The sequence below is a fragment of the Phodopus roborovskii genome, unplaced genomic scaffold (assembly GCF_943737965.1).
Source record: "Phodopus roborovskii unplaced genomic scaffold, PHOROB, whole genome shotgun sequence".
Lineage (NCBI taxonomy): Eukaryota > Metazoa > Chordata > Mammalia > Rodentia > Cricetidae > Phodopus > Phodopus roborovskii.
In genome coordinates, this window is record NW_026126575.1 from 4,066,704 (window position 1) to 4,090,817 (window position 24,114).

General features: G+C 50.8%; 1 protein-coding gene across 1 annotated transcript in view; it reads left to right on the plus strand.

Annotated features, from left to right (window-relative positions):
* The first annotated feature begins 859 nt into the window (after positions 1 to 859).
* The window catches only part of Fbln2 (fibulin 2), a 36,856-nt gene continuing 13,601 nt past the window's right edge, over positions 860 to 24,114 (plus strand). The window contains 7 exon segments of the mRNA XM_051203452.1: positions 860 to 1,300; positions 1,303 to 1,349; positions 1,351 to 2,146; positions 18,061 to 18,172; positions 19,853 to 19,982; positions 21,859 to 22,042; positions 23,693 to 23,902. Of these exon segments, the coding sequence (XP_051059409.1) occupies positions 871 to 1,300; positions 1,303 to 1,349; positions 1,351 to 2,146; positions 18,061 to 18,172; positions 19,853 to 19,982; positions 21,859 to 22,042; positions 23,693 to 23,902 (1,909 nt within the window). The 5' untranslated portion in view covers positions 860 to 870.

A 24,114-nucleotide genomic window follows, 5' to 3' on the forward strand; every position in this document is an offset into this window, starting at 1 on the left:
CTTGCTGGTGTTGGAAGCCAGACAGTGTGGAGGTGGCTCCTGGATCACTGTGGCATCCCAGGGAAAGACAGGGAGGCATGATGAGGAGATGGCTGATCTGGGCATGAGACAAGGCAGGTGGAAGGTGTGGCTTGGTACAGCAGAGCAGAGGAGAGCTGATCTTGGAGAGGGACAGGACATCAAGGTACTGTGAGGAGGTGGCAGGAATGTCCCAGGTTGACCTTGAAGTTCCAGGGTCTCATGGGATAGATGGTCTTGAGCTCTGGAGTTTGAGAGCTGAGGGTACACAGGATTAGATGGCTGTGCCAAAGCCTGGAGGGGGCCTGTTCCTGCCCTGTGCCCCTCACCACACCCCCTGGCTTGTAGCCATGACTGGGAACCCAGCCAAATGTTTGGAGGAGGAAAATTGTTCTGGTGGCCATATGCAGACGTGGGCATGGGAGTATATGTGCAGGATTACCGATGGGTTTGTCTGGGTGACTGGGCAGGGTGAAGCCACAGTGCTGGACTGGAGTGAACATGTACTTATGTATACTTGCTTGCCTTTACCTTAGTATATGTGTGTGTGACTGTAGATAGCACATTGGGCTCAAGTCATCTTGAGCAAGCAGATGTGGGGCCACACTGCTGACCTACGTCAGCATCTGTGGCACCTGAGTGACACATGCTCATGTGCTTTTATCTTCCCTGCATGTGGCTGTGTGTGAGAGAAAACAGGCCTGAAGGATGCATGGGTGTGGGTAGAGGGCCATGCCTGGAGGTGAAGCTGGCTGTGTATGGTGTGCATACATGCAGGAGTGTGCACCTCATCTCTCTGTGAGTTCTTGGTGTGACAGGCTTCCTTTCTATCCTTCCAGGGCCTCTCAAAACATGATGCTGATCCAGGAGTCTGTGGGAGCATGGCTGGCGTTAGTCCTGGTCACAGCCCTGACTGTAAGCCCAGGCATGGCAGTCCCGTGGCAGGACTGCACAGGTGCAGAGTGTCCGCTACTGGAGAACTGCATAGAAGAGGCGCTGGAGCCAGGAGCCTGCTGCGCCACCTGTGTGCAGCAGGGCTGTGCCTGTGAAGGCTACCAGTACTACGACTGTGTCCAGGGAGGTTTTGTGGATGGCCGTGTACCAGCCGGTCAGTCCTACTTTGTGGACTTCGGTAGCACCGAGTGCTCCTGCCCACCAGGTGGTGGCAAGATTAGCTGTCAGTTTATGCTGTGCCCTGAGCTGCCACCCAACTGCATTGAGGCTGTGGTGGTAGCTGACAGCTGTCCTCAGTGTGGCCAGGTGGGCTGTGTCCACTCTGGCCGTAAGTATGCAGCTGGCCACACCTTCCACCTCTCACCATGCCGGGCCTGCCACTGTCCTGATGCTGGCGGTGAGCTCATTTGCTACCAGCTCCCTGGTTGCCATGGGAACTTCTCAGATGCAGAGGAGAGTGACTCTGAGCGACAGTATGAAGACCCCTACAGCTATGACCAGGAGGTGGCTGAGGCAGAAACCACCATGGCCACAGTGAATGAGGTCCAGGCAGGTGCAGAGGGCCCCCCAGCTGCACTAGAAGGTGGGAATCTGCCACCATCCTCTATTCGAGCAACTCCCTGGCCAGCTGCCCTTCCCAGACCCACAGCAGCTGCTGCCCTTGGTCCCCCAGCACCCATGCAGGCCAAAGCCAGGAGAGTGACACAGGACATTGATGAGGAGGAGGACGATGAAGTGGAGGAGATGGTCACTGAGCCACCAGCAGCAGGTGACCCTGGGAGGCTGGACAGCTTACCTACAACATCCCCAGCTCTATCTGACCTCTCTGTCCAGGAGAAGGAGGCTGAAGCCAAGGCAGGACCAGAGGAGAACCTTATTCCTGATGTCCAGGCCACTCCTCCCAGTGATGAGCAGGAGGGTGCTGCATTCCTGCCTAGGTCAGGCCCCGCCGGTCTCATTCCATCCCTGGCCACAGACAGCTCTCCTGAGGACCCAGTGAAGTCCAGCAGTCACTCCACCCAATCCCCACTGCCACCTGACAGAGCCCAGGTCTCACCCTCCCCAGAGGTGCCTAAAGAAATACCCCAGCATCCGCAGTGGCGACCTCGGTCCCGGGCAGAAGAGGACACAGACCCCAACTCAGTACATTCTGTCTCTAGAGGTGGTCCTGATGGTAAGTCCCTTTCCTGTGTCCCTGCAGGGCCACTGAGCCTGGAAGGAACTGTCACTGCCTACAGGTTCCTCACAGCTGCCATCTCTCAGGCCTGAGACCAAGTGGTATGGGTTGGTAGAGGGTCCCATTTGCTTTTTTGCAGGCCTAAGACCGAATGACACTGGCCAGGGGAATTCTCAGCAGATGCTCTCATAGGCCCAAGGAGAGAGGGACAGGGAGGTCCTGTTCTAGGAAGTATAGGGCCTCTGGTGGACTCTTGCTGAGGGAACAGGAGGGTTTTTTTTCATCAGAATAGAGTACAGTTCTGCCTACTGGAGTCCAATGGTATCCTAGCAGGAATCACAGGGCTCTCCAGATCTGGTCAGCTGTCTGTGGATTTCCTCCTACAGAGGCCCAGCTGTGGTCTGGTGGCAGAGGAGACATGTTCTGTGTGCTTCTAACCCTGCTGCTCCTTCCAGCCAGGAGTCTGGTCAACATGCCAGGCCCCTCAGCTCTATTACAGTGATTCACACCTTATATGAAGTAGAAGCTAAAGTCCCTGTGGTGTCCACATGTCCTCAGCTGCCCAGTGACCTCCTTCCTTCCTCTCCTGATCCCTTACTCTCACAGTCAGCTCAGGCTCACTCTCATAGTCTTGGCTAGGCAGCCTCTGGCCCTGAGACATTTGCATTTGCCACAGCTTCTGTCTGAGATGCTCTTCTGAGTGTCTGGATGCTTTGCTTTATGACAGGATACTTCCTCGGGTGCCTTCTCTGCCACCTTGCCTCCTTGCAGCTTTGACCTCTCTCAGCCAAGGCTGATATTATGGGCATAATTGGGTGTGTCCTTGCTTATTATTTTCTGATGTTTAGCATTATACCAGTCAGATTTGGTGCTTTATAATGTTGGATGATGGATGGAACTGGTGGGAGACCACTATCTTCATCCGACTTATTGTCTCCCTGAGAATCTGATCTCCCTGCTCTTCCCAGCCCAGAGAGCACTTCCCCCAGGAAGTCTTCCCAGAACAGTTGAGTCCTGTCTCCCTCCAACCCACCTTTCCTTTACAATAGTGCCTGGGAAATTCTGTGCTTTCTAGAAGTTTTCCCTCACGGCCAGTGGCCTGTGTCCTGTTCAGTCCTATACTGTGTTGTTGTTTGTGAACAGGCCCCAGTAGCCCCAGGAAGGCAGGAGTGGCCTGGTGTGGCTCTGGGCCAGAGTCTGAGGGATGGATATAGCGGGGGTTGGGGGGCTAGGGGAGGCGTTGAGAAGTCTCCAGACAGTGGACTGAGGGGCTCTGAGAAAGTCAGTCACCCTGTGACAGCATTCCTACCCTGTTGCTCCGAGCTTTGTGACTATGAGTGGGTTTTTACCCGCCTGTTTCTGCCCATCTGGGATCCATTTGCTGGGCATGGGTATGTTTGGGCCTGTGCATGGGCAGCAAGGGCAGCAAGGGGCTATGAGGCTCCTTCAACCTGTAGTCCTCACACCACCAGTACCTCTGTTTCCAGCCTGCTTTCCTTTCTGTGGCTCCCCACTCCCAGCCTGCTAGTGAGGTGTGGCTATAGAGGCAGCCTGTGACTGACTGGGACTAGGGCCCAGGTTGTTCTCAGCCTTGAGCCTGGAAACGTAGGGGGCAGGGAATTTGTAATGAAGTGCACGTGTGTGGGAGGGCTCAGTGCCCTTGGCCTGCTGTTTCTGAGATTCCACAATAGGAACAGCCCTGGCTTCCTTGGTACTCCTGTGACTCTGTGGGATCTGGGAGCAGCTTTGCTCATCTGGTGGATCTTCTTGCCTGGCCTTCTCAGCTGTGTTTGGACTATGGCATGGATGGAAGCTGCTGGAGACTAGGCCTAGAGTACCGTCATCTACTCCAGGGCCATCCTAGCAGGCGCCCAGCTCATGCAAAAGGCCCAGAAAATTATAGACAGCAGGGCCAAGCTGGTGCTCTGGCTTCAGCCGGGGAGGAGTAGGGTTAAAACAGGACCTAGAAGTCTGGGCCTGACCAGATTTGCAGTCTTTGGTTGAGCTCACCGTGGGAAAATGGCTTGGCCCTTTATGCCTCAGTTTCCCTATCTGCAAACAGCGTAGAAGGCTTGTTTCAGGGTTGTTTTGAGGCTGCAGTGAGCTCATCTGTGGCTGTGGTCAGCATGGAGCTGGATGTTCCCTCAGCATTAGGAGATGTTACTGATTTTACTCTCATCTGCCCTTCAGCCACAGCTCTCAGCAGGCATTTGTGGGGCCATCTCTGTCAGGGGCAGTGCTAGAGAACAAGGCAGGCTCAGCCATCCCCTTGGGGGCCTAACAGAGTGGAGTGCATTAGCAGATAAAGGTGCGGCAGGGGAGGGGGCTTGCAGCTGGCGAGGGTGGGTGACAGCAGGCCTTGTGGGTGGGGCTCTGGTGGCCTGCCAAGCATCTGAGGAAAGTGGAGTCTGAAACAGTAGGGTCTCCAGGCTGCTCTGGAGGGGAGTTTGGGGCCATGGGTGGGAGAGAAGCTGCAAGAGACAGCTTTGCCCTTCTTGACCTCCTGGGCTCACTGAGAGGCAAGCAGGAAATGACCCCAGCCCTGTTGCCATGGTAGCCCTGGGGCCTGGGTAAGGTTGTTTCCATCCATCATAGGGCCCAACAGGGGAGGGGGGTCCTGCCTGGGAGTCAGAATTGTACCAGGGATCCCCACTGCCGGTTGGGCTGTCCCTGCCTCTGAGCATGTCCAGATGTGGACTAAATGGAAGCCACATGCTTGTCTGGGCTATGGAGAGGGGCTCTGATGGCTGTTTCTGCTGTCACTCAAAGGCTTTAGGAGGGTGCTGTTTCTTCTGGGCTGGCATAGCATTGGGAACTGCAGAAACAGCAGGAGGTGGCCTTCGCCTTGAAGAGGCTGTAAAAAAAAAGTCAGGCAGGAAGGGGCCCCTTCCACAGGGCAGGTGCCAGCTCTTACCTGTCACAGGCATCGTCCTCTGGGCACTAGTGTATTAACTCAGTGATTATTAAGCCCTTTTATCCCCACCAAAGCTCAAGAGGATTCCAGAGAGCTCTAGCTCTTTCCAGCCTGTGGATATGGTGACAGGAAAGGGCAGAGTCAGGGTCATCTTGAAGTCTGCATTGCTCTGTCCTGTGACCTGCTTCTGAGACATGGTCACCTTCACTGAGGCAGATGCTGAGCAAAAAGTACTGAGCAAAATCCAAGTCTGCTGTCAGGGAGCACTGAGTGGCCTGGGTTGCTGTCAGAGGCTCAGTAGTCACAGATGTGACTGCCTCAGTGAGGGGAGGCTGGACATGTGGTGGCAGTGCCCTGTGCCCATTTGGGGGGCTCTGACTTCTCTTGTGGGTCAGGGAGGCTTGCTAGAGTTGAGGAGTGTCTGTGTGTGGCCAATGGAGGGGTGTGAGAGGAGAGGCCCCAGGCAAGGGGAGTGTCTATAAAGTTCCTGCAGCCATTATGAATGAAATTTGGTTAAGAGAAGGTTCTCTGGCTGATATGAGGGTGCAGGGACAGGAGCAAAAACAGGACACCATGACTTGCTTAGGGTGGGGTGGGGTGCAGCTATAATCTGTTACTTACTTGGGAGACTGGGACAATGGGACTGCAAGATCAGGGCCAGCCAGGGCAATATATTGAGACCCTGTCTCAAGAGGGAAAGCCTACAGCAAAAGAGCATGGGATGTAGCTTAGTGGTAGAGTGTGGCTGGGATGTACAGGACTGTCTAGTCTTGGCAATCCATTTATCAAAAAAGTATGAGCCTGTCTTAGCCCACCTGTGAGTTGTCTCAGGAGTCACAAAGATGAAGGGCTGCGTATAAGTTGTCCCCTGCTGGAACTTGCTGCTCTGCTGATCCCGTTACCCCAACTACCAGCTCATAAGGCCTGGACGTAGGCAGTGCCAGGGCTGCTGGAGAGGTGGTGGTGCTGGGAGCAGCTTGGGCTCTGCAGCCTCTGCTGTCTTCAGCAAGGCCCTGTCTGCCCCTCATCAGCTGTAGTGAGTGTGCTAACCTTCCTGTCAGAGCTTTGGAGACACAGAGGACCTCGTGGTCTATGCTTCTGCCAGCATTGCTTACAAAGTATTTGAGACAAGGGTTGGAACTGTATGGACCATGTAGTTTGGTTCTTATGCCCTAAACAACAGTGTCACAGCTGTTCACACAGCATAGTAATGCCTGACTTTAATGCAGAGATGATTTAGAGCATACAGTGGCTGTGCAGAGGTCAGTCTGGCTCATGTGTGGGACTAGAACAACTGCTGTTTGGGGCTGGCTGTGCTGGGGCTTCCTGGATCCAGTGCCCTTAGGTTTCTTAGGGACAACTGAGCAGTATGATCTTGGTGCCTTGCCTCTGTTTTGCAGACCTGCCATCTTGGCCCTCATTGGTCTACAGAGCGTGCTAGTGATCGTTAGACATGAGAAGGCCTCCAGGAAACTGCACTTCTGCTTGGTGTTGTTGAGTGATAGGCTGGTATCACTATGCTGGGCTCACATACCATAGGCCAGCAACTGTGCAGGCAAAGATAGGGAGCCCTTCCCATGGGAAAGACTGTGGTTGCGGCTAACTCTCCATTTCAGCTATGGTGTTATCGCCAGTGGTTGGCAGTTGGATTTGGGCCTGTTACTCTGGGTCACTGTTAGAAGTATGAAGTGACAGTTCTGGGAGACATAAATATCCCATTTATGGAGTGGGAAGCTGTCATCCCAGGTCAAGTGGCTTTTACAAAGGTCATGCAGAGATGGTGGCTGTGAGAAGGGTGGACTTTAGTTCCCGTGGAGGACTCATATGTAGCTCAGATGGGTTTTCTAGGCTATATCCTCCCTATGTGCCTATGGACCTTTGGTGGGTTTCTTTAATTGGTTAGTTTTGTTTTGAGACAGATTTTCCCTTTATTACCTAATCTGGCTCCAAACATGTCGTCCTTCTGCCTCAGTTTCCCAAGTTCTGGAGTTATTTGCTTTCTGTAGCTGTGATAAACACCATGGTTAAAAGCAACTCGGGGAGGAAAGGGTTTATGTGGCTTATACTTCCAGGTCACAGTTCCTCATTGAGGGAAGTTAGGGCAGGAGCTTAAGCAGAAGCCATGGAGGACACTGCCTCTTGGCTCAATCTCAGACACACGTGCAGCTAGTTTTCTTATGTAGCCCAGACCCACTTGCCTAGGGATGGTGCTGCCCGAGGTGGATTGGGCCATCCCACATCAATCATCAATCAAGACAATCTCTCTCAGACAGGGCCTCAGGTCAGTCTGATCAATTGAAATTCCCTTTAGTACAAACTACCCAGCACTGATGTACACCACCATGCCTGGAAGAACAAGACCAATGGGATCAAAGTTTCTCTAATATTCTGTCATCTCCATAAGCTTGGATGTCCTCGTGGTGTCTCTGGGGACTGTCACTCCACGGGAATCAGGTTTCCTTTAATTTTCCATTTCTTTAAAAGCAGATTTACTGAGGTTGTATTTATAACCATAAAGTCTTCTGCATTTGAAGATATAGTTCAGTGGCTTTTAATATATTTACAGTTATGAAAAATCATCTAAATTATGCTAGGACACCACATCTTGTCCCAGCTGCTTTCACAGCTTCTGCCCATTGAAGTGTGGGTTCCAGATGGTCTCGGATGCTCAGGACTTCTCTACTGGGTTTTACTGTCCACATGCTACCTCCAGGGCTCTGGGGTTGCCTCTCTGCCACTCTCCCAAGCCACAACACTGCGAGTGCTTCTGGTATTCTTCATGGATGACCCCTCTGCCCTATATGGTCCCTTCGTCACTCTACATGACCTCATTTCTTCTCTGTCTGGTCTGATCACCGTGTCTTTGCTTGCTTTGCTTGGTCTTGTCTTTGATCCTCATGGCCTTATCTCTGCTCTCTTGTCTTGTCCCTGTTCCCCATACCCTTGTCTTCGACTCACATTGACTCATCTCTGTTCCCCATGGTTTCTCATCCTCAGTTGGTTGGCTTCCGCCTATCCTAACCCAAAGATGAAGAGTGTGTAGTGGTCCTTGTGTGTGGGTGCAGCACCATCGACACTGCTGCTTTTGATGCTGTCCATATCCAGCTCTGTCAGGAGGCTGACCCAGGCCCACTGACCCGAGGAGAGTAGATCCTCTACCCCTGAGTGCCCTGTGGCAGGGGCTTCAGGGGCTCCATCTTATTTGTTCCCCACAACAAAGACATTTCCCTAGCATCCCCACAAGGGCAGAGGATGTACTGTTGCTCTTGTGTTTGGCCTGGTGGGAGGATCCTGGTTTGGAGGACTGAGATCTTCCTTACTGTATAACTTCAGATATATCACTTGGCTGCCCCATAAAAGGAATTTACAGTGGTCCTCCTGCTATCCTTCATCTGCCACTGGAAGGCATCAGGGCTTTGCAGGACTCTGTAGGGCCCTCTTGGTGCTGAGGTACACTGGGAAAGAACCTAATTTGACTCCCAGAAAGCGGATTCCAGATCCTGTTCCTCCTCCCTGTATGACTGTAGGCAAGGGACTCACCCTCTCTGAGCCTCAGTCCTGCTTCTGGAAGATGTAGGAAGTCCTGTTAGAGCGACTGATGCAATGTGGGCCAGCTCAGAGTGGCTACAGAGCTGTGCTGTGTGGTGTGGTCCCTGCCTTCCCTGCAGGGGGATTGCTGTGCTCTGGGAGTGTAAGGAGGATGGGTCTGTGCTTGTGTTTGAACAGATCTGTCTTTCCTGCTGGTCAGAAGCCTGTCCCCCCTGCCAAACAACCAAGGGCCAGGCCTGCTGGGGATGGGTTGGGGTGTTGAGCTGCTCACTTCCTGCCCCACCCATGTGTTTGTCATTCCAGCTGCCTCCAGATGTGCAGCTGAGTGCTCCTCCATGCCTGCCCCTCATTATGCTGTGCTCCGCTTCCAGCTAAGTGTTCCTCCCTGCCTGCCCTTCACACTGTATCCCTCTGACACACATTTGCCAGCTGTATGTGAATGCCCAGCCTCCAGTCCTTTCCACCTGGAGTGTTGCCTGGCTGTGAGGTGACATTTCATTATCAATGGCAAGTGGGTGGATTATGTGTCAGGTGCTGGTTTCAACATTAGCTGTATATGGATCTATTAATTTCTTGAGACACCCTCATGGGTTTGCCATCATTATACCTATTTTACAAATGAGTGACTGAGGCCCAGGGAGGTTAAGGGAACTACCCGATGTCCCAAGGCCAATGAAGCAGAGAAATGTGCTGACTACCCACTTGGCCTATTACCTTGGTACTTCCCAGCCCTGTATGCCATCCTCCTTCCTGAGTGCCCAACTACACTGTACAAGCAAACGTGCCCCTATTGTCCAGATGGAAGCTCTGGAACTATTACAGGGCACTGGGCCCATTGGGCAGAGCAGGGCTGGTGCACAGCTGGCAGACCGCCGGCTCTTCTCTGGCTCCTGGCCTGGGCCTCTTTACAGCATTCTGTCCAGGAGCCAGAGAGCCAGATTCTCTGGGATGTAGGTGGTGGAGTATGGGAAGCTGAGCACAGGGTCTGACTGCCCTGCTTGTGCTTGGAGAGCCACTGAGCTGGGGATCGGTCTCCGGTTTGCTTCCAGCCTGATCCTCTTGCCTCCTCCACTCATTCGCCAACATGGTTGTGGGACACTCTTTCTGAGAGTTAATAGGAAGCAGAGGTAAAGGCCTACTGGGCTGGGATGGGGTCTGGCTCAATGCCCGCCTGGGGGCCAGCAGACCTTTGGGGCCTAGAAGCAGAGAGATGCTGGGCTGGTGGGCGGTCAGATCCCACTTGTGTGGAAGCTGCTAATTTTGTTGTTTTCTGGGCCATGGAGGCTAAGCTTGATTGCCTGGGTTTTCTTCAGAAGCCCGGGATCTGGAATTACATCTGGAAGCTCCTAACATGTAAATATTGGCAGTTCATTCAAACAGTGTAAAGGCCCAAGAAAGTGTGCAGTGGGCTTGACTTTGCTGCTGGGAGTGTTGACATCCCTGCTCCTTCTCATCCCCAGGCACAGAAACAGAACTTTGAAGGGGCCAGGGATAGGTAAGGAGCCTGCCAAAGGCTCAGCAAGCTCTGAAATGGAACCAGGAGTCCTGAATGCTAGCCAGTGCTCCCTTCCCAGTGAACAGCCTCCGAGCTAAGCAAAAGCCCTTTGGAAGCAGTTTCATGGAGGGACGTGATTGGATCTGAGGGGACCAATAGGATCCTGTGGTGGCAGTTTAGCTGCCAATAGGAAACCTGGAGAACTTCAGCTCTGCCTTCAGCTCAAGGAACAGAAGCAGTCAGGCCAGCATGTCATGGGATGCCAGGCTTCTGCCCCTCCAGGCTGTCTGTCTGCTGAGCAAAGAACAGGGCTGAGCAGGGTAGAAGACCAGCTTGGGAGAATGAGGAGAGGGCAGCAGGCTGGGGGCAACAGTCCAGTAGGTGCTGTTGGCAAGGGGTAAGGGAGGGTAAGGGGCCCTCTTGTGCCACAGCCAAGGTGTGGGCCTAGCAGCGCTCTTCCTCATATAGTTGCTCTTGGGTTGTGTGCTGGCTGCTCACACTGACGTGCTGGAGGTTATGGTGTGAGGTGTGGCCACCTGGAGAAAGGTCATGTGGCCAGGGGGAGTCTGGAGCTGGGTGTCTGACAGTTTGGATCTGGACTGTTGCCTAGAGGTTTGTGTGTAGAGTCTTGCTCCCACTTCAATGCTGTGAGGGAGGAACTTTTAAGAAGGGGCTTGGCGGGGCATGGGTTGCACATGCCTTTAGTTCCAGCACTTGGGAGGCAGAGGCAGGTGGATCCCTGTGAGTCCCAGGCTTTCTCTGGTCTACAGAGAAAGTTCCAGGACAGCCAGGACTACACAGAAAACCCTGTCTTAGAAAACTAAAAGAAGACGAAGAGGCAGAGGAGAGGCAGTGGGGCCAGTGGCATGCCTTTAGGTCTGTGGACATGTGCCCTTGACCATGGGATGCAGGTCTCTCCACACTCAACCCATGGTGGGCAGCTAGGACTATTTTCAGGACTGTTACCATCCAGGGTAGACTCATTTGATACTCAGAAACACATGGGTACACATATATTTACATTTGTGTTAACATTTCCTGGGGGAGGCATGAACAAAATGTCTATTCACCTCAGTTAAGACCATGATGACAGAACAAATGATTCCACCCAAGTCTACCTTGGTGAATCCATGGGTTTAATTGGAGTTACAAGAACATGTACAATTTAACAGGTGTCTCCTAATAGCAATTGTTAACTACTGGTACATCTTTAGGGAGTGGGCAGGGTTCAAGTCTCACTGCCACAAAGCAATGTTAGGAAGCTCAGCCTTCAGAGGTCATTGTGTGGGCAATCACTGAAACTTTGATTTCAAAACAGCAATAGTCAATAGTGTTGTCTGTCATGCCTAGAGGACAACGTGCATGTGCGCACGCACGCGCGCGCGCACACACGCGCACACACACACGCACGCGCGCGCACACACACACACACACACACACGCACACTGTTCTCTGGCTAGTTTTATGTCAACTTGACACAAGCTAGAGTCATTTGAAAGGAGAGAATCTCAATTGAAAAAAAATGTTTTCATAAGATTCAGCTGTAGGGAATTTTCTTAATTAGTGATTTATGGAGAAGGGCCCAGCCCACCATGGTGAGTGTTGTCATTCCTGGGCTGGTAGTCCTGGGCTTTTCTATAAGAAAGCAGGCTGAGCAAGCCAGTAAGCAGCAACCTCCACAGACTCTGCATCAGCTCCTGTCTCCAGGTTCCTGCCCTGCTTGAGTTCTTATTCTGACTTCCTTCAAAGATGGACTATGATCTACAAGTGTGAGCCAAATAAACCCTTTCCTCCTCAGCTTGCTTCCGATCATGGTGTTTCATTGCAGCAATAGAAACCCTAACTAAGACACTCACTCACAGAGAGTCACCATTTGGTATCTTCAGGGAATTGGTTCCAGAAACATCCTTCCTCCATCATGGGTACCACAGTTGGAGGTTGCTTAAGTCTCTTATGTAAAACCCGTGCACAGAACCTGTGCACATCCTACTTCAAATGCCTGCAGATCACTAGTTATCCTGAGACAGGGTGAATGCAGTGTGGTCATAGCTGCTACACTGTCCTGTCTGGGCAACAAACACTGGAAGAATATCTGTGCATCTTTGCTCAATACAGATGCAGGTCTTTTAGACATTTTTTTCCTATATTGAATTGGTTGAGTCCATAGACATGGGGTCAGTGGGTAAGAGGGCCAGCATATAGACATGTACATGCTGGAAACATTTTAGTTTTGCTCCTATATCTTAACGCTCTAAAAAATAGACACCACGCCTAACCCAGTTAATTCCCTAATGCCACCTAATGCTCTGCTTTCTCTAATTATTCCCAAAGTGGTCGGTAAAGCTTGTTTTGTAAAGGTAATCAAGGATGATTAGCCAGCATCTGGTTTACCCTGGTGGTTGTATTCCCTGGGTTTGTTATTCTAAAACACCCCTGAAGCCTAATATACACAGCCTCAAGTGTCTTTTTGATGTAGCACAATGGAACAGGCCTTTACCAAATGTCCTATTGGAACTTAATGTGCAGACAGCAGTGCTTCAGGTCTCAGTGGACAGCTCAGAGTTCACACCTGCGCACACACGTGGCGCTCCACCCAGCAGATAGAGACTAGTGTCCCCTGGTGTTACCTCCGCATTGTTAGCTCTCACTCCCTCCTGACCCCATTAAAATCATTGTTCTGACTTGCCAATGCCCTTGCCTATTCTGGCATTTGTTTTGTAAAATGGAATGGACTGACTTATGTCTGGCTCTTTCAGAGGAAGGAAACACAGTGTGTCCTATCCATGTTCTTGTGTGTAGCAGTTAAATTGCTTTTATTAGCGTTAATTGCATCCCCTGTTGAGATGACAAGCAGAATGTCCCAGTACTATCCTGCTGTGGGAGTGAATCATAACTTGTTGATCTGCTATGATGCCGATAGACATTTGGGGATGCGCTGCCCCAAATTCCTCTGATTTTGGAAAGAGGGAGGCATTCCTGTGTGTTAACTGCACACCTAGGTAGGGATCTGCTGATGAGAGGGTGTGTAGTGTTGACTGATATTTCTTAACCCTTTTCCAGAGCACCCCAAAGTTTACGTGTGTATGTATGGCAGGTTTCCACCACTCTCATCTTGGGCTCACTCCAGTGACAACCATCTTTGGTCCTTGGCCCCAGGATAGAGCAACATCTCTTCTTGGTTTTAAGTCACATTTGTGAGAATTGTGCTGAGTACCTTTCTTTGTAGCTGGTTCTTTTTGATCCCATTTGCCTCTGTGTGTGGTATACAATAGGTCAGGCCTTTGTCTAGCTATCCATAAAAGTGGCAGAGCAGCAGGAACCTCCACTGAGAGCCAAAGGAAGATGCACACGTTCAGGCTGCAGTTGAGCTCAGGCTCAGGCTCAGGCTCAGATCTGCACACAGGAGGACCAGTCAGGCTTTGGTGAGGCTGATGGAAGGCAGGGGTACTTGGCATGTGTGTGCTAATAGGGCTGGGAAGAACAAGGGGACAGAGAAGCAATGTTGAATGGATTTAGGTGGTACCCCCATCCCAGTAGCTCCTTCTAGGTCCCCATCACTCCTCTGCCCAGTCCTGTGAACCAGGGGCAGAAGAGAACCGAGGTCAGGACCTTTTCTTATTTCTCTATGTCACAAGCTTCATAACAATGCTCAAGGCTCCTGGGTGGCCCAGAAAGGCTCACCCTAGGTTATACAGGAAATGTCACCATCTCCCTCAAGGCTGGTGGGACCCACCATTCTGTGTCATTCTCTGGGCTGTGTGCTGAGGCCCTCAAAGCAAACATCCTGTTGAGCAGGGCCCTGGTAGGCTCCCACGGCTACCCTCCTGCCAGGAGAGGGAATGCTCTGCAGCATTTTCAAAGCCAGAATTCTTCAGGGCTTTCATGTCAGAGAAAGGGGACTGTCTAGGAGGTCTTGATGTCTGGGCTGGATTGTTTGGGACTTCCATTGTTCTATGATCAAAGGAGGTTATAGTCTCCAGAATCTCTGAATCTATTTACAAGGGAAGGGCTCTGGAATGGCTAATACCTGCCTGCAATATATAGAAAGCTGGGCTCCTCCCCAAGACACCATCTGTTGCTGGGGCTTAGGTCTCCACTTATATCTATGTAATCCTTTTAAAAGACAAACACCAGTTTATGTAGCTCCCAAACTCTGACTAAAATACCTTCAGGAATGATTTCATTGCATGCATACATCTGCCTCTGGCTCCGAAACACCTGTATGTGGTTGGCTGGGAGCAGCTTCATTATTTCATCTCTGATCGTTAGGTATTTCTGGAATTTTTTGCTGTCACAAATGCATCATGCATCTGGGACCCTCCTGTCTGGGTCCATGGTGGTGTCCGTCAGCATATGAGATTCTTGGAAGGGGAAGTTCCAGCTCACAGTTCTTTATATTGTATTACAATGTGTTTTTAAAACATAACATGAAATTTACAAGTATTAAGTGCATAGCTGAACAGCATCAAATAATGTCCACTGGAGTGAGATCTCCCATCTTCTGAAGCTCTGTTCCTGTCGAACACTAAGCCCCAGCCCCTGGTGCCCTCCACACTACTTTCTGTCTTTGAATCTGAGTGGAAACATGTGTTGACTATACTCTTCATGTCTGGATCATTTCTAAGTCTTAGACCTCAGTCTTCACTATGGGATTTTCTAGTTCCTGTTACCTTATCCATTCCTGGTTTTGTCTCTTCCTGTGGCCAGTTTCTTTCCCATGTCATGCTTGTGTGATATGAATGTGTCACATGGTGGTTTTGGCCATCATTGGCAACTTGTTATAGCATAGGGACCATGCTTCTGGAGACATTGCTAGCACGGGCTGTTCAGTGGCCTGGGACTCTGGGGCACGAGTTTGAACATCTTCCCTTTTAGCAGGCAGCTGGGCAGGTTTTCCATAACTCTCTCTTTCTCTGCCACCCAGAGATGTGAGAGATGGGTGGATCAGGGAGCAACTGTACTACCTGGCTGGCAGGACCCTGAAGCCTGATACTCTGAAGACCACAGCAGGGTCATTGAGAGCCAGGCCAGTGCCAGGTCATGCTACTGTTCTCCCAGTCATCCTTGGGAAGAATAGGGAGGCCCAGCTAATCCAGAGGAGGCAGAAGGGTAGACAGCATCATGGAATAGGCAGTGAACACATTTTCCACCCTGACATTGGTTCTGTTGCTGTGTTGTGATGGCTTAGTTCATTTAGAAGGGTACAATACACTAAACCATGTTACCCAGGGCCAGTGCAGTATGAGAGAGGATAAGTGAGGTGATGTGATAGGTAGAGTTGGGGTATGCAGAAGTCAGGGAGATCCCCTCTGAAGAAAGCGATCCCTGGAAAGGGGGAAGGAGTTGATAATAGAGGTGGAGCAAGGCAGGGAGATGGGTGGGAGAGTCTGGGCAGCCAGCATAGCGAGTGCAAAGGCCCTGGGAAGAAATGAGCCTGAGACACCAAGGAACGGGTGAGAATAGAGAGCGGAGAAGGGAAAATGGAGGAGGAGGCAGGACCATCCATGGGACTTCAGTCACAGAGGAGTCCTCATCTGATTCCTGTGTGTGGACAGTCACCTGGGTACCATCCTGGAAGTGACTGGAGGGCAGATGGAAGCAGAGGTACAGAGGTGTAGGAGGGACCAAGGAAAGGTGACACAGGACGCCCATAGATCAGAAGGTATCACTAGAGTCAGTGTGAGGAAGAGGAGAGGCCAGAAACCAGACAGGTCAAGAAATCCCCAGAGAGAGAGGCTGGGGTGTCTGGAGTCAGGGAAGGAGCCAGGCCTGAGGGAGTTGCCTCAGGACCATCTTGGGAATTGTGGGATGTAGTTCTCATTGTGACCTTGCCTCCCGTGTTTTAGATGTTGAATCCACATTAGACCTAGTCCCCATTATGCTCCAAATAGGTTGACCTTCCAGTATGAGGTCGTAGCTCTAGAAGCTTTGAAGTGAGAAAGCTGGGATGCGAAAAGCCAGGGGAATAGTGGAAGTTTACCAAGTGCAGGCTAAAATCTGGTCTGAGGCCAAGAAACTACAAGAGAAGGCCACCAAGTCCACATGGAGGCAGCCCCTTGGTGTGCTAGAAGCTGGGTTCACAGGTCTTTCAAGAATGGCTGGATCAAGTTACCTGGAAGGGAAAGGAAAGAGAGGAAGTGAGGCTGGACTGTCTAGTCCTCCACTTCCTCTAGGCAGAGGGAGTAACAACAGCTGGGTGTTTGGCCTCACGCCTAGCTAGTTGCTAGCACTCAGCACGTCGGGGCTGTCATTGTTATCTCTTAAGGTATCCATCACATGTTGCCTGGCCAGGACCCCAGGAACTGGTTCAGTCTGGTTATCCCACAAGGCTTTCTTAGGAAAGCCTTGGGGAAGGAAGATTCCAGCCTGTAGAAGGAAAATCAAGTGTTAGGATCTGGATATGAAATGCCCCACCCAAGGTTCATTATGTCTTGAAGGCTGGGTCCTCAGCAAATGGGTCATCTTTGCCACACACACACTGTGTGTGTGTGTGTGTGTGTGTGTGTGTGTGTGTGTGTGTGTGTGTGTGTGTCTTTATGAAGCCCAGGCTCAAATTTGTAATCCTCAGCTTCCAGAATGCTTACTTTACAGGCATGTACCTCCCTACCTGTCTCGTATACTTTTATACAGTTACTTTTGTAAACGGAGGCTGAGTGGAGTGATATGGGGGGGTTGGGGTACACAGGGGTCAGGAAGACATTTTCTGAGGAAATTTGATCCCTTAAAAGGGAAAAGGAAGCTATCATCCTGGTTGAGGGTCATAACCCTGCCCCTCTTTGTTTTTAGGGTTTCATTTTGAGACAGAGTCTCACAAAGTTGATCTTGAACTCAGTCTGGATGCAAGAGTAGTGGATTACAATTTAAAATCAGGCCTGGCTATTTAGGCAAATCTGAGAATCATCTTGACAAAACCCATAATCAGATTGGGTCTTTGACCGTAATTGTATTAAAGTTGTAGCTCACATACAGGAGAGTTTACGTCTTGAGTACTCTACTCAAGTATGCATACATGCTATATGTTTCAAATAAACTGGTTAAAAGCACTTGCTGATCCAACAGAGAACTCAAGTTCCGTTCCCAGCACCCACATAGCAGCTCAAGACCACCTGTAACTCCAGTTCCAGGGGATTTGATGCCCCCTTGAGGCCCTTGTGGGCTCTGCACTCATGGTACATACACATACATGCAGGCAAAAAAAAAAAAAAAAAAAAAAAAAAAAAAAAAAAAAAAAAACAAAGAAACAAAAAAAAAAAAAAAAAAACCACAAAATAAATTGAAGAGAGCGACACACAGAGAGATGCACAGAGAGAGATTCCCTTCTTGTTGGACATGTTTAATGCTTATTTATTTCTGGATTTCTCTTTAAATGGCATTTTTTTCTGTTAAATTTCCTATTACTGTATTAAGAAGAACCACTATTTGGATACTTCAATTTTAGTTTTGATCGTTGTGTTATATTAATTTTTATTAGTTAGACTTAATCATTACAGCCAAATCCTCAAGGAAAGAAACTTAAGATAGCTCTTAATGGAATCCCACAAGCCTCTTTGAAGCTCTTTTCTTGTCTCCTGCCCCATCTGGGCTACTCAGGTCAGGCCCTTCAGAAGCAGAGCCTCAGTCAGGGCTTCTTATGTCTGTAATGGTTTATTTAGGGACATGTCTTGGCAGAAACAGCCTAGGGGATAGGGAAGGGGCTAGACAGCTGCTGCCTGTGCAGTCTGATCCTGTGGGCATCCCCCAAAATACACACACACACACACACACACACACTTGCATACCCTTGGAGCCAGTCATTAGCTGCCCATTCCTCTTCCTTAGAAGGGAAGAGCTGGATGTGCAGGGTAGGGGGTAGATGGGGGTTGGGGTTAGGAGGTTCCCTTGCCCCGTGTCTGCAGTATGTACTGCACTTGGTGGCCCTGAAACCCAGCCACACCTCCTCATTGCAACCCACAGTCTCCAGCAAAGACCTGATTGAGACATGCTGTGCAGCTGGCCAGCAGTGGGCCATCGACCATGATGAGTGCCAGGAAATCCCCGAGAATGGCGCCGAGAGCGACGTCTGCAGGTGAGTGCAGGCCTGGGGTGGGCAGAGCTGCTGTTGCCTTCCCTGGGCCCCAGCTGTGTGAAGGTGACCCAGAGAGAACACAGTGAGCCATCTGGCCAGACTAATGGAGAAACAGAGTGGTCCTGAGCGTCAGGTGATCGATCACATGGCTGGTCCTGAGTCAGCTGGCCACTTGGATCTGTGGCTGTCTTGTTGGGCAAATACAATGGTGTGTAGTTTAGAGCAAGTTCAAAGGAACATCATCACCTTGGTGTTGCTGGGCTCCCCACGTACTGCAGCTACCCTCCCCCAGCTCAGCCACCCCAATGCTCCACAGCCTGGCTGCCCTCTGTCCTCATCTGCTACCTGTGCTCTGCTTGCCCTGCCATGATTGGTCAGCTTTTAATCCCTTTCTCGTCTTTCACAACCTACTCATTTTTTCAGAAAGGAGAACGAAGTTCAGAGATGCAGTGTGATTCACCTAGAGCTGCACAGCCCACCCGTAGTATGGCCAGGATTAGAACCCATACTTTCTGATGTCCAGCTTACTCTGCCTCTGCCTCCTCCTCCTTTTTTAATCCTGAGACAGAGACAGTCTCACTGTATAGACCTACTGACCTGAAACTCTCTATGTAGACCAGGCTGACTTCAAATTCACAGGAATCTGCTTGCCTTGCCTCCCAACTGCTGGGATTAAAGGCATGCACCACCATGCCTGACCCCACTCTGCCTTCTTTAGAGAAATTTAAATTCTAACCCTGTTCCTCCCCTTTCCTTTTTGCCACTCCCATTTGGGTTACTGAATGGTTAGAACATGCACATTATTCAGACCCCATGCATTTTGAGTTTTGCAACCATAATGAATACTTACATCCTTTTGAGCTCCCCACTACATGGACCATGACTCCATCACTGGACAGCTGACCCCTTCATGTGTCCCTCCCAAGTAGTGTGGAGTTCTGTTTCCCCTGATCTATGCTTTGCTGACTCATCAGCCTCCTCTTTCTCAGATTAGCCATGTGGAGAGATGTTTGTGGAATATTAGTTTAAGATGTTTTACATTCGTTTATGCTCTGGAACATTTATTTAATGATGTAAAGATATGTTGCATTCTTTTATATTGCATTTGTTCAACTCTGTGAAGCTATGTTACTTTGCCTGCCTAAAACATCTGATTGATCTAATAAAGAGCTGAATGACCAATAAACAGCAAGGCGGGGGAAAGGATAGGCGGACTGTCAGGCAGAGGGGATAAATAGAAGGAGAAAAAGAAGGCTCAGGAAGCAAAAGAAATCAAGTGGAGAAAAGAAGCACTGGCCACCCAGCCACATGGCCGGACATGGAATAAGAAGGAAAGAAAAGATATATAGAAATAGAGAAAGGTAAAATCTCAGAGGCAAAAGATAGACTGGATAATTTAGGAAAAGCTGGCTAGAAACAAGCCAAGCTGAGGCTGGACTTTTATAAGAAAGAATACACCTCCGGTGATTTATTTGGGAGCTGGGTGAGGGGGTGGGGTAGGGGTGGGTGGGGCCTCAGACTTGGTGGGGTTTGTGCCAGTACTGGCCACACTTACTGTTGACCTCAGTGGGAGCTTCCCTTCTCAGGACTCCAGTCCATCTCCCTCCTGTGAGGTGGGGACTGTCACCCTCCAGGGGAGAGTCCCACGAAGACAGGTACTGAGGCCGCCTCCTATTTCAGGATAGCCCAGAGGCACTGCTGTGTCTCCTACTTGAAAGAGAAGAGCTGCATGGCTGGCGTCTTGGGAGCCAAGGAGGGTGAGGCCTGTGGAGCAGAGGACAACGATACCTGTGGTGTCTCCCTGTACAAGGCAAGTCCCCCCCCACTTCCACAATTGTGGCTGAGATGGGTGACACCACATCTTGGGGGCAGGGTGGAGGTGTAGAATCATCATCTGCTCAGGAAATGTTAACAGTTATGGCATTGGTCAACAAATGCACAAAGTATGCATTGAACCCCACTAATAACCCAGATGACATCTTGCTTTCTCTGAGGCAGGTCTGGTTGAGTGTGGCAGGGTGTGGTGTGCCTGTGGGAGTAGCTGAAGAGGTCTTAGGTGGAGATTGTGCTGCAGTGTACAGTGGTCCAAGGATCAGTGTGGCTGCAAGAAATAGGAAGTCCTAGAAGCTGGTTTCCGTTGCATGTGTATTCTGGAGGCTGGAGGCAGGCAGGCCCAAGCTGCATCAAGGATAGGGATAAAGCAGGAGGAAGGAAGATGACCTGCTTTTAAAAGAGGATCTTGCTGCAGGCAAGTGTAGAGTCCATCTGAGGTTACCTTTACCCTAAGCCCAGTTTCCTTCTCTCAGCCTCAGTTTCCCCATTGTGTAAAACAGGAGCAAGGAATTGCCCATCCTGGGGGTAGGCAAGGCCCAGTGCCAGGCCCTGGAGCTTGTGGTCATGTGATCTTTGGCAGTGGATATTGCAGCATCAGATGAAGGACTGGGGTATCAATCATTATAGCTGTGCTTGGAGCTGGCTTGGCATCAGAAAAAAAAAAAAGTTTAGCTGGGCCTGTGTGGCTGTCATTGGCTGGTGACTGCTCTGAAGCCAGGTGATATAGGTGGCCTACAGCGAAACTGTCTGTGTTCCCTGAATGGAACATTCTCTCCCACAATGGGCTGGCTGGGCCTGGTTCAGATAGAGCTCTAAGGAAGAGATTGAAAGCATGTATTGCTCAGCTTTTCTCTCTGTGACATGCCTGAAATAACCCCCTTATGAGAGTGAAAGGTTTTGGTTCAGTTTGGCCCTGCTGCCTTTGGTGAAATGGCATGGCATGATATGCATGGTAGAGCCCCTTGCTCACATAAGAGAAGAGACCATTGTCCTCTTCAGGGACATGACCTCAGTGACCTTAGACCTGCCCTGGGCCCTGGAGTAGGCATAAGCCAAACTCACACTATAATGGCATGCAAGATCTTTAGAAGACTAGGTTCCAAATGGGCACATGATTATTTTTATCTTACACTAGTGACCAAAGCAAGTGATCGGCCACTCCCAAGTTGGAGCCACATGCTTACTCTCTGAGTTGCTGAGCTGTTTAGCTACAAACTGGGTACCAGGGAGGCTGGGCAGCTGGAGCTGTTGCAGCACCCAACCTACTGCCACAGTTTGACAATGTAAATCAGATTTCCCTGTGGCTGTTGGCAGTCTGCACCGTTGTGTCTGCATACCCTTAGGGATACAGCCTCTGTCTTTTTGTTGAATTGTCTCTCCGTGACCTGACATGACACCAGGGGCCCATCACATATGCGCTCTGAAGAGTACCAGGGAAAGAGAGGTGGGAACACTTCCCAGTACACCCTGTCCTGACCACTTTATGAAGTCACTGGGACTGTAGGGACCCTTGAGAAATGTTGTCTTTTTGCTGAACTGACAGGATTGGAGTCTGCCTCTAAGGGTAGGGCATGGTGAGCAGGACTGGGTTTCATTTGTAGTTCTTTCCAAACAGGACATGTATTCATTCATTAAAGAAAATTAACATTAGTCCTACCCTTCTCCAGACTTGGGATGAAGGGGTGGGCCACCCTCTACCCTGGGAGAGCACACAGACAGAGGAACTAGACGATGTTAATTCACTCCAGAACCTGCCCCAGGCTATGCCCACGGATCCTGAATGAGTCACAGGCACATAGACTGTGAGGAGTCAGGCAGGCACTGAGGGCCTGGTGCTGATGCTCTGTCTTCCTCAGCAATGCTGTGACTGCTGTGGCCTGGGTCTCCGCGTGCGGGCTGAGGGCCAGTTGTGTGAGTCCAACCCCAACCTGGGCTATCCCTGCAACCATGTCATGCTGTCCTGCTGTGAAGGCGAAGACCCGCTCATAGTGCCTGAGGTCCGCCGGCCACCAGAGCCTGAGGCCACCCCACGGAAAGGTAGGTGCTGCCTGCGAAGAGGCGGTTGGAGGAGGATGGTTATAGCTCTAAGGATGGTTGGACTGGATGGCCACAGGCCACAGTGAGGACCATTGTTGTATGTGGTTTGAAGTTTGAGCTCCTCTCTATAGGGTCCCACAGATACTGACTGGACCCTAATTCTGTTTGTGCTGGCATGGCTGGCAGTCCTACACAGTTCTCTGTGCCCTTCACCAGTGACCTTCTACCCTCCCCTCACCACCCTGGCTGCTCTGGCCATATCCACATTCTTCCACTGTTTCCCCATTCCACCATTCAGATCTGTTTCTCTGTTTCTCTATGCAGTCATCTGACCTTCATTCTGTCATCTATCTGTCACCATCCATCCATCCACTTATCCATCTACTTGCCTATCTGTCCATCCATTCATTGTTTCACTCCCTCATTAATCCCCAAATCTACCCACGATCCGCCTCCCCCACTCACTCATTCTCCTATCTTTTCCATCTAGCGGCCCACCCACTCACCTGCTCATCTATTTTCATCCATCCTGCCATTCATCTGTCCATCTACTCGCCCATCCATTCACTCACCCACCCATCTAACAGCTCACTCAAGATGCTGGTTAAAAACGGTAATTTCTGAAGAACAAGTTATTATCCAGAGAGTGGTTCAAAATAGAGTTCAGGTGGAAACCCAGAATCAGTGGCCAGAATGTGACACAGGGGACCAGGTGGACAACACAGCTGGGCAGGGTTTATCCATCCCCCAACTTAACCACCCACATAACATCATGCCTTTTCCTGTGAAGAGCTTCTGAAGTCTTCTGGGTCTGGGAGATGCTGGTGGTGGGAGCAGACTGTTCTGCTTCAAGTCCTGTTTGAAACAGCCTCAGGCCTATCCTCCCCCCTTTTCTTTTCTGCGGAGGATGGTCACAAAGGGCTTGCAGATGGCAGTGAGCAGGGCTTGGCCCATGGAGGTGCATGCTGGTGTGCTCAGGAAATCTGCCCAGTCACTGTTCCAAGTCCCCAGGACAGCTGTGGACACAAGGCCATGGCTCCTCAGGATGGAGCTCAAGGCAGATACCTTCCCTAGGACATGCCCTTGAATGCAGCTTCATGCCACCATTCTGCTCTTGTTGCCTGAGGCTGATGGCAAAGGCTGAGGTATCAGGCCAGTGCAGAGAAGCCCAGCAGCAACCTTTCCTTCTCACCTGCTACCCCTCTACAGAGTAGGCAGTGGGTCCCAGGACCTGGAGGTACAAAGAGACATAGTGTTGACACAGCTAAGGAAGCTGCAATCAGACATCATATCCTGACCTGTCTCAACCCAGGCTGGTCCTCCTTCTATGACTCTAGTTCAAGAGCCCGCTTTAGGCATGACCCTGTCCTATTGAAGGGACCCAGGTGATGAAGACTCAGACTGTTACCATGGGTTCATTATCATTCATCCATCCCCCTTTCTTCCTTCACCCACCCACCCACCCACCCATCCATCCACCCACCCGCCCTCCCACCCACCCTCCCATCCATCCATCCATCCATGTTTCCCTCTCTTCCTCCTTCTCCATCATTACCATCCATTGAGCCCCTGTTGCTTTCCTGGATCCTATGGGCTCAGCTACCCATTGGTCAAGTTGGCTATGTTCCAAATGCTAACAAACCACCCCAGTTTCAGAGGCAGAGATGGCAAGTCGGGAGGCCCTGTCACTGGGCACAGAGGCTGAACTACCCAATAGCCTGCCAGGAGATGACCAGGATGAGTGTCTGCTGCTCCCCGGGGAGCTTTGCCAGCATCTTTGCATCAACACTGTGGGCTCCTACCGCTGTGCCTGCTTCCCTGGATTCGAGCTGCAGGGCGACGGCCGCACCTGCCGCCCAGGTGAGCTATAGGCTTGTCCTGCTGGTGGAGGGTGGCCTTACTAGGCTACCTCTTTTCCTGCTGTCCCTGTGTTGATGCTGGCTGAAGCCAGAGGGGACTCCTAGCTCTGGGAATTCTGAAGGCTGCCTGGAGCTAGACCCTTACCAGGCCCAGCTGTGTCCCTCGCATCATGGCTTTCTCCCTGCCAGCTGTATGGGGTGGAGCTTCTTTTT